The following is a 10,425-nucleotide window of genomic DNA, read 5'->3' on the forward strand; positions in this document are numbered from 1 at the left end:
ATCCTGTTCATGAGACAAAATTTTAACATGCCGAGACTCTCCACAACTCAATGCTGCTGTAGCCAGTTTGGTCGCTCTGGACTCAGCCCAGGTGGGGATGCTGGGGCCTCTTCCTCATTATCGAGGTTTCATACCCAGCACCCCTTTCTGTCTCCGTGGCAACCCCAGGAAGCTGTGAGGGACAGGAAGAAATTCTCTGGGTCTTTTATCTCCAACAGTAAGGGGAGGTGTCTTTTTACTTTATTTTGCTAACGAACACACTTTAACGAAGCCTCTTTGTTCATTTTGATATTTGCTGTCTTTGCCTCTGGATTCAGATCACTGGGAGGCGCCTCTGATGCATAACCCGGAGAGCCTATTAGCAGTCTGCAGCGACTCTGCTCTGGTCTCAGGCTTTCAGACCACCTCAGCTGGCTTGTATGTATGATGTGAGGTAGGATCCAATTTTTCCTCTTTCCTCACCCAGTTTCCTCAACACGGTTGCGAGTGACTCCATGCTCCACTCATGCCCCAGCTCTAGTTGAGTCACTGCAGGTTTTAGGCCACCCCTGGGCAGCGTGCCCTTCTGCTCACTGGTACAAGACTGTTTCCTATGTGCTGGGACCTTCTGACAAACAGTGAGGGTGTGAAGAAGTGAGGGTATTTCTGTGCCCAAAGGAAAGGATGGACACATGGAGAGACAGGCTCTTTCCATAGCTCAGGATTTGCTGCAGGAGTGAAACAGCTGAGACCAGGAGAGCATGGCAAGGGAAAGAGGTGTGCCCAGATGGAAGAGGGCACTGGGGCTGCTGACCAGCAGCATGGCCACCTCCCAACCCCTTGCAAGCAGTGGAAGTTCTCAGGTGCCATAGTAGGAAGGTGCTGAAGGAGGGTACCTTCCTCCTGTTCTGTGAACTGAAGGCCAGTAATAGCAAAGGTCAGCTTCCCAGGGTCAGAAATAAGTGAGGGCTGGAGCCGGAGCCAGGCCTTTACTGACTGCATGTCCATAGGTGTATTGGCGCTGTCAAAGTCACAATCTCATTTGCATGATCACAAGAAGTATATTTTAATAGGCAAGAGGAGGGACGCATGCTTCTAGAAAGGGCATGATGACATGTGGTTGTATGCCCACATAGCAATGAATGCCCTCACAGGTGGATTCCTCAAGGCACACACTAGTCACTGCATTGGCAAACTTATAGATTCCAGACTTGTGCCTTATCCTCAGCCCTTGAAGGAAGGAAGGAAAACTCAAGCAATAGCCCCATCCTGACTTTTCAGGTATTTTGTTTTGAATTCAGTTCTCCAGTTTTAAGTCCATTTCAAAGTGGATGTTGGAAGCAAATATTATCCATTTCTTTTAACTATTAATCTGTTACCCGAACACTTCATCTCCGACTGTTCATTACTTAAATATTGTAATGCTATTATGATATTCCTCTTCCAGCATTGCTTTAGGTACCTCAGCATTTCCTCTGCAGCCCTGGTTGGCACTGGGGGCCGGGGTGAGGCCAGACAGGACCAACCCGGAACAGTCTGAGTCAGTAGGAGGCAGCCTGGCTGTGTGTGGGCTGAGCCATGCTGGGGGGAATGGAGTGACCCTGAGTACTGGCAGTCGAGGTCACCTGGAGGGGTACCACCAGGCCCAAGGCAGTGCTCACAGAGGCCCCATCAACGGAGGATGTATTTTTAGGAAGATAGCGCAGACAGGCTGTTTTGAACTCAGGCCTCTTGGGGACCTGTGGAGAGGATCCTGGGAGTGGACAAGTAGCTAAACTGGCCCCGGGGTACTGGGCAGCCTCAACCACCAGAGCTGGGGGGCTCTGCCGATGTCTTGGGGATCCTCAGGCTGAATGTCTCTTTATGGTGAAGCCGTGACACAAGGCTCAGAGATCAGAAATCAGAGCACTGCAGGGTGAGGCAGGGGCAAGGCCAGGGTACATGGCTCTGATAGAGACACCCTGAGGAGTGCCAAGCGTCAAGTCGAGGAGTCTCTGTGCAGCGTCTCTGCCAGGCAGTCCGGGAGCTTCTGGTCTCTCATTCACTGTCCCCAATTCATGCTCAAGTTAGAAGCAACAAGGGGGCCAAAGGGGTAGCACAGAAGCAGGGTGTTTGCCTTGCACACGGCTGACCCAGGACAGACATGTGTTCAATCCCCAGCATCCCATCTGGTCCCCCGAGCCTGCCAGGAGCAATTTCTGAGCACAGAGCCAGGAGTAACCCCTGAGTGCTGCCAGGTGTGGCTGAAAACAAAAAACAAAAACAAAAACAAACAAAACCCCAAAAAGTCATGGAATGAACCAGACAAGGGTATGAAAAAGGCAGCACCAACACTGATCTCTTCAAAAGGACAAGAAAGCCAGCACAGCTGTCGGGGCCTGTCCCGGGCTACAGAGAGATGGTGGGATATCTTAGTGCCGCTGCAGAGCCCCTAGGAGCCAGCACAAAATAAATATCACCCACCGCGAAATAACTTAATGCACCAGCTGCAGACCTCAGTGGCGTTGAGGCCGGAAGTACCAGGAGCAGGAGCTGTTTTCTGAAAGACTCGAGTCTTTGTATGCCACAGAATCTGGATCTGACTGATCAGGTAGACGTGGTCCAGGACTGTGGGCTCCACTGGTGACCATGCAGCGGGCCCAAGTGTGAGGGCCAGGAAGCTATGGCCATGGATGGATGCTGAACCCTCTTTCAAGGGCCCAGGTTGCCCTGCACATGCCCAGCCTCGTCTCTGCTTCCAGCCAGGGTGCAAGGGGACACGTGCCTGCCGTGCACAGCCGAGGGGGCAGGCCTGTGCACTCCTGGATTCCCCATGGCTGGGGAAGTTGGGGTCTCAGGAGCTGTTGAGAAGCCTCTGACGCGTGTTGTTCTCGTTACTGGCCTGAATCTCATCTGCAGGAACCGGGAGAGAACATAGGGTGAGCCAGGTGAGGACCAGGAGGAACTGGGTGAGAGGTTAGCCGCTGCCCGCCCAGGAGAAGGGGGCTTCCCTACCTGTGGTCCCGGGCATGCCGTTGCCCAGCCCATCACCGGCTGGCCCCGTGGTTGAAGGCCGGGCCCGGCCGTCCAGCACGTCCATCTTGATGAGGCCTAGGTTGGTGAGCAGCAGCATGGGGTCGACGCCCTGCCCGCTGGCCTTGATGCTCTCCAGCACCTTCAGGCACTTGTAGGACTGCAGCTCGCTCACGTTCTCCTCCAGGAAGAGCCCGTACAGGCTCAGGTCGGTGTACCCCTGGGCCTGGAAGTGCAGCACGTCGAAGGTGGGCAGGATCTCATAGACCTTGAGCACGTCGGCGCGGGGCCGCAGCGGTACCAGCAGCGTGTAAAGCACCACGGGCGCCAGCAGGGCATACGCCACCAGGTGCACCAGGCTCAGCACGCGGAACACACTCACCGCCACCAGCTTGCACTGTACCCGCTCGGGCACGCCGGTGGTGTTAGCCAGGAGCCCCGAGTGCAGGCGGCAGGCGAACTCGTCGGTGAGGGCCGGCAGGCGGCAGTAGTAGCCCAGGCAGCTGGCGGCCAGCAGCACCGTGGCCAGCACCAGCAGGCGGCAGCAAAGGTAGATGCCTATGAGGCGCCTCGAGTTCCCCTTGGTCTTCAGGTACTGCTCCACGATCGGGTATTTGAAGTGGTTCTCTGAGATCTCCCATAGGCTGCGGGCAGGGCGGGCAGGAAGCATGAGTGGTCACCACACCTCAGGGCATACCCCCCCAACACCCGGGGCCAGCACTATCCACCCACAGCACCTGACCAAAGGGCCAGTCCAAAGGAGTAGGTGGACCCGGATGCCGATCCCCTGCTGGCAGGGGAACTCAAGGACTACTCTGGGGTTCCAGGGCTGCAGGAGAGCAGGGAGGGGCCCAAGCTGGCCCCAAACAGCACTGGGGTGCCGGGGAAGGGGAATGCCTCACCTCTGGCCCACAGGCTCCACACAGACGCCGTCCCGTGTGTCCAGGCCCCGCGCACTCTTGGCGGCCTTGATGGCCCGGTTGTACACCTTGTCCAGCTCCTCCATGATGAACTTGAGGTCGGAGGAGAGGTGAGGCGCGGCCGCAAAGCGCCAGAAGAGGGATGGCAGGTACAGCAGGATGGCCACGAGCAGCAACATGTAGGGGAAGAACTGAGGGAGGGTGCAAAGGTGAGGCTATGGGCAACGCCCCCACCAGCAGGGAAGGGCAGGAAGGAAGGAACTTTCTTCAGGATCTGTTTTGGGTGTGCCCCCCCCCACCCCCCCGCAAAGTGGTCCATGGAGAACTGAGCATCATCCCAAGAGCAGCAGTACCTGTAGCTATCGCTAGGGGGTGCTGTCTGCACCTCTGAAGACAAAGGCTGGCGTAAACCAAGAAAGGCCAGGTCAGTCTCCTGGTCCCCCCATCTTACTTTGGGCTCCGCTCAGCCCGGCCCTGCTCACCTTGTGCAACCACAGGGGCAGGCTCCCCATGTCTCCGTGCAGGGGCTCCCCCTGCTGCAGGGCCGCCCAGCAGTACGAGTCCACATAGGCAGCCTGGCGCCAGGAGAAGGAGCTCGGGGCGAAGCAGCTGATCTGGGCACCTGCAGAGCAGAGTTGGTCAGGGGCCTACCAGGAGCCTTGGGCAAGGCGGGGTGGGGAGGAAGCACGTGGGGAACGGGAACTGGCATGTTGCTGCTTCTACTCCCCAGAAGCTGTGGGGTCTTCCCAGGGTGGGGAGCAGCAGAGGCTCAAGCTGGCTCCTCCTAATCAGATGTGGAGTGCACCCTCACTTGGTAACTGAGACTCGGGGCCTGCAGGTCAGGGGTCCCTACTCCCCACTGTGCCAGCGTCTGGCCTCCTTCACAGGAGCACCGGCCAGGAGAACCACCAACTGCCACTAGCAATATCTAGTCAGGAAAGAGCAGCCAGTGGGTCCCTGGGAGTGAGTTCAGGAAAGGATGGGTCACCCTCTCTGCTCCCTGAGCAAAACACCCACCCAAGTGGGACTTGAGCAGGGACAGCTGTGGGGGACCCAGGAGTGGCCACGGGGTTGACTGAACATGTATATCCAGAGACACTCAGACATGTAGACACATACATGCAGACACATATGTACAAAAACACAGGCATCCTGCTTGAACACCTGTGCTCAAGCCAGCCTGGGGAGCAGCTGTGGGGGGCGCGGGGTCTTCTGGGGTCCCTAAGAGTTATCACAGGTGGAGAACGAGCGCGTCCTCCCCACAGCTGCCCGCCCCCACGGACGCGGTCACTAATCACCTGTGGTGCCCTGTGGCATCGCGTCTTCCCCAGGGCTGGTTGGGGCGGGGCACCCCAGGGCCTCACCCCAGGAGACAGGAAGCAGGACAGGATGCAGGGTGTGGAATGGGTGGCCCAGGCCATAGTGGCTCCATTCCAAGACCCCTGCATTATCCTCAGATGAGCACAGGGGTAGTCCTGGGGCTCTGGACCCCTCCGTGTCACCCCCAGTCACCCCAAGACACAGGCTCTGGACACTGCAGGCAGGACCCAGCGCAGGAAGGAGGGGTGGGGGAGGCCTGATGCACACAGGGTACCCTGAAAACAGGAGCCAAGACCCAATGTACAGAGCCCGGTGCCCCACACAGCCTGAAGTCACACAGAACTAGAGTCCTTGGCACCCCTGCCTGCCAAGACAGGCACAACACAAAGCCCCAATGAACAATGGGAGGGAAACTGATACTGATGGTGGAGCTGGTGTGAGTAAATTACATGTCTAAAACTCAACTATCAGTAACACTGTGGGGTTTGGGGGCACACCTGGCATCGCTTAGGATTCTGCACTCCTGGCAGGGCTCATTGGACCCTATGGGGTGCTGGAGATAGACCTGGGTCAGTCATATGCAAGACATACGCCCTACCTATTGTGTTATCTCTCTAGCCTTTCAACTATAATAAGTTGGTAAATCACAGATCTGGAATAAAATAGAAAAAGTTTAAAAAAGAAAAAGACAAACCAGAAAATCAGCCTCAGTCATCGAGGGGCTTTAATTTAAAAGCAGTTTCAGGACCACTGATGGACGTACAGACCCTGAGAAAGGGCAAGTGACATTGTGTTCATGGCGTACTTCAGGGCTCAGCAGGGAACAGTGTGCAGACACGAAATAGAGATTGCTCAATGTACCCTGGTATATGCCGCCCTATCCTTCCCTGTACCCCTGTGCATCCTGGTCTCTTCCTAACTGACTTCCCATGGCACTCCTGTTTCTCTCAGGGCCGAGATCTAGCAGGATCCACAGCCCTGATTCTCTATGTTTGCCTGACTGTCCAGCTACCATATTATCTTGTATTATCTACTATTTTAATGGTGATTTTTTTTCTGAACGCGGACTCTTGGAGATACGGAAAATTATAGACCATGGTTTCCCTGGGGGTGGAGGCTGCAGTAATCCAGGGGTGTTTATAGCCTCGGGTGCAACTTGGGGGGTACTTCCTGTTTATCCCTTTCAAGAAGGTCGTCTCCAGTGGAGGTGCTAAGTTAGAACCTCTGGTGTAGAAAATGACACTCAGGTTCCCCAAATGCTGGGGTTCTGCTGAGAGGCAGATAGGGGCCCTTGGCCAGATGCTGGGGTTGAGCACAGTCAGGGGGAGCAGTCATAGGTATTCACCGGCCACATGTGGGTTGTGGGAGTCACAGTGAGGGAATCTCTGCCTGGGCAAGATCTTGGGGGCATTGTGTTTTGGGGGTTTCTGACTCGGAGTCTCTCCAGGGATTGGACTCAAAAGAGGACCATTCTGGGGTCAGTCCGATCAGCCACATGTGTGTCCATCTGACTCAGACAAGTGAAGTGAGAACATGAGGATTCTGCATTTGGGGGGGGGGGGGAGCCGGAGTCCTTTAGCGTCTGTTATCAGTGGCTGGAGGGACAGCACACAGGGAAGGTGTTTGCAATGCATGTGGCCAACCCGGGTTCCATCTCCAGCACCCCATAGGATCCCTGACAGTCCGCCAGGTGCCCCCAAATCAGCAGCCATATAGGCCAGTAAGGGAGTGGGTTTATGCCTGGAAAGGGGCGGGAGACAAGACTGAACCAGCCACAAAAAATCAACATTCCTGGGGCTGCCAGCACCATCTCACAGATGGCCCAAGTCTCTGTCTCTGCTGATCACCGACCCCAGCCTGAAAGCTCCTAAACATCCTTGGGGCGACCCGTGTTCCTGCAGCCAGAAGCAGCCTCTCCTATGGGTGCTTGGCTGGGGTCGGCCCCAACAGGCAGCACCTGTTGCAAGTCCTGAACTGTGGCAGGTGTGTATACGGACACCTGACGGCTCCTGACTCACTTTCTATGGCCCCTGCCCACTGGCAGCACAACCAGGCCACACAGCTCAGTGCAGCCCACAAAGCTGCCCAGTCAGCCTGACCAGACCGCAGAGGCAAGAGACCAGCTTGGTTGCTGGTTTGGGGCAACGGGCACAGAGGGTTTGTCCTTTGGGGCCGAGCTCAGGATATTCAGGGGATACTCTTGGGTATAGTAGGCTGGGAGAAGGGACAGCCCCATGGGAATGCTCCGAAGTGCTCCATGGCCATCCAGAATTCCTTCCTCCCTACACCTCACAGACAGACAGACAGACAGACAGACAGACACACACACACACACACACACACACACACACACACACACACACACACACACACACAAATCAGGCTTCCTCAGGCCATGCTCTCACCCCCCCCAAACATGCACCTCACCCCATATGCACACACATTGGAACGTGTACAACAACACACAGGCACAAGGTGCAGCTTTTCAAGCCCCAAGTCACCAAGAAGGACCATGGGTGGAGAGTGGGTGGAGAAGGGAGGATGCCTTTAGGGGAGGCAGGGGCAGCACTCATCCTGCCAGGCTTTGCAGGCTCAAGGCACTCCTGGGGCCCAGGCCCTGCCTGGCAGTGGTGCCACCTCCAACCCACAGGGCTGGCCCCATGCTCAGGGAAAGCCCACCCACCCGACCCTGCCCACAGCAGGCTTTGGGTCCCCAACTCCAGCAAGCTGGGCCGAGTCCACCAACGGGGACCAGGCAGGAGGCCCCACTCCAGCCCTGGGAAGCCCCAAGAGGCGGAGAACTGGAGGAGTAGCCAAAGGAACATCACTGCTGTCCTTTTCCGGATGGTCAGCTGGGCAGGAGAGATGGTGCCCGCCAGCTGATGGGTGTGGGGCGCCCTCCGACCAGCTGGAGGTTATCTGGGGACCCAGCTCGGGTAGCTTTCCTTTCTACTGGAGGCCTGGAGGCGAGGCAGGGGTGCAAAGCTATAAACTTTCCTTCCCCAACAAAATTGGGGACTTCCCGCCATCCTGTTGGGGAGCTGCGACACCCCAAACTCAGGGAAAGCTTTTCCGCCCTGGTCCCTTCAGCCCCCATCACACTCCATCTCCCTGCCGGGAGTGTCTCGGGCCTCTCCACGCCCCAGCACCAGTGCCACACCCCGGAGTGCTGGGGTGCAGTGCCAGGAGCTCGGGATGGCCCAGTCAGCTGTATCCCTGGGGGGGGTCTCCCCTCACCTTGGCCCACCCTGGGCCCCTTCCTGGAGCCCGGTTTGCAGAACCACCCTGGGCGTGCACCCGGGCCGGGACCAGAACCGGGACCAGGACCAAGACCAGGCAGGACCAGCCCGGACCAAGACCAAGACCAGGCAGAACTATTCTAGGCCGGGACCAGAACCAGAACACCGGAACCAGAACCAGGACCAAGACCAGGCAGGCCCAGCCTGGATCAAGATCAAAACTAAGACCAGGCAGAACCACCCTGGGAGCGCACCGGGCCGGGACCAGAACCGGGACCAGGACCAAGACCAGGCAGGACCAGCCCGGACCAAGACCAAGACCAGGCAGAACTATTCTAGGCCGGGACCAGAACCAGGATCAAGACCAGGCAGGGCCAGCCCGGGCCAAGATCAAAACCAAAACCAGGCAGAACCACCCCCCTGGGCCGGGACCAGGACCAGAACCAGGCAGAACTATTTTGGGCCGGGACCAGAACCAGAACCGGGACCAGAACCAGGACCAAGACCAGGCAGGCCCAGCCTGGATGATCAAGATCAAAACCAAGACCAGGCAGAACCACCCTGGGCGCGCACCGGGCCGGGACCAGAACCGGGACCAGAACCGGGACCAGAACCGGGGCCCAGCCCAGGCAGGCCCAGCCCGACGCCCCCCACCCAGCCCAGAGCTCGCCAGGGCCGATGGGCCGACCCGGGTCGGGGGCTTGGAGGGGCGCGCCGGACAAAGGCCTCACCGATGGAGATCTCCTGCGCGAAGGCGAGCGACACGAGCAGCAGCGGCAGCCCCACGCCCACGCACGCCACCATCTTGTCCAGCGCCAGCTCCAGCCGCAGCCCCTTGAACTTGGGCTCGGCCGGCTCCTGCAGCAGGAAGTCCGAGAACACGTACTCCGTGGCCAGGTGCGCGATCGCCATGGTGCCGCGCGGCCCTGTCGCTCGCCCGGCCCGCGCTCTGCAACGCGCGCGCGGATCCCGGGAGCCCCGGGGGCCCGGGAGGGAGGCCACGCCCACCGCGAGCAGAGCCACGCCCACCGCGAAGCGAGCCACGCCCACCGACTCCAAAGCTCCGTTTCCGACCACGCCTCAAAGCCCGCCCACCGCCTCAGACCACGCCCAGCAAGCCGGGCCACGCCCACAGCCACACCCGACCCCATACAAGCCCCGCCCACATGGCATAAGATCACGCCCCCGAGCATCGGGCCGCTCCCACCACGCCTGCCCCCACTTCCGACCGCTCTTCAAGCCCCGCCCACAATAGCAAACCACGCCCACACAACCACAGGTCACGCCTCTTTCAACCATCAAGCCACGCCCACCACCTCCCGCCGCCACTTCCGACCACGCCTCAAGCTTCACCCACCTTGCCGACCACGCCCACACCGACCCACCGGCTCGCCTAGCCCTCCGCCCACTCGCCTATCACAACACAGAAGACCCCCATAGCCCCGCCCCGCCCACGTCCTTCTAGCCACGCCCACCACCAATTTTCCGCTCCCCCGCCTCACTCTCCCTAAGCCCCCCCGCCCGCGGCCCCAGATACCCGGATGCGCCCTCGACCCTCCCTCCCTTGCTTCCCCAGCCCAGCATCTGCCAGGCCTGTTGGAGCCTTCGCCCAGCCTCGCCCTGCCCTGCCCGGCCGGGCCCGGCCCTGCCCTGCCCTATCTTCACGGAAAGCCCCGGAGCCCTCGCGAGTGCGGGCTTTTCCGGGACCCCATTTGGGGTGGGGTGGCCCGGATGGGCCCGGATGGCGATGGATGGCGATTGCAGGCGCCTTCGGGTTTTGCCCCGCTGTGACCATCAGGGCCCTGGCTCAGAGCGCAGCATCCCTGGGCTGGCAGCCCTTGGCCCCCACCCAGCTGGACTCCACGCACCCTTGGGGGCTCCCCCACTCATCGGGTGTCCCCAGGATGCAGCCCCAGCATCCTGAGAAAGAGAAAGGGTTGTCCTTTCTCTTCTTG

The 10,425-nt window shown here is 59.0% G+C and overlaps 1 protein-coding gene across 1 annotated transcript; it reads right to left on the reverse strand.

The window, feature by feature from the left end:
* Positions 1–2,359: 2,359 nt before the first annotated feature.
* Positions 2,360–9,417, reverse strand: PANX1 (pannexin 1). The gene is made up of 5 exons (XM_049778610.1): positions 9,202–9,417; positions 4,394–4,533; positions 3,894–4,102; positions 2,974–3,635; positions 2,360–2,871 (listed from the first exon to the last, which is right to left on the reverse strand). The coding sequence occupies exons 1-5, from the start codon at positions 9,380–9,382 to the stop codon at positions 2,813–2,815; spliced, it is 1,251 nt and encodes a 416-aa protein (XP_049634567.1). The 5' UTR covers positions 9,383–9,417; the 3' UTR covers positions 2,360–2,812.
* Positions 9,418–10,425: the final 1,008 nt, after the last annotated feature.

Source organism: Suncus etruscus, chromosome 8 (genome assembly GCF_024139225.1).
Source record: "Suncus etruscus isolate mSunEtr1 chromosome 8, mSunEtr1.pri.cur, whole genome shotgun sequence".
NCBI lineage: Eukaryota > Metazoa > Chordata > Mammalia > Eulipotyphla > Soricidae > Suncus > Suncus etruscus.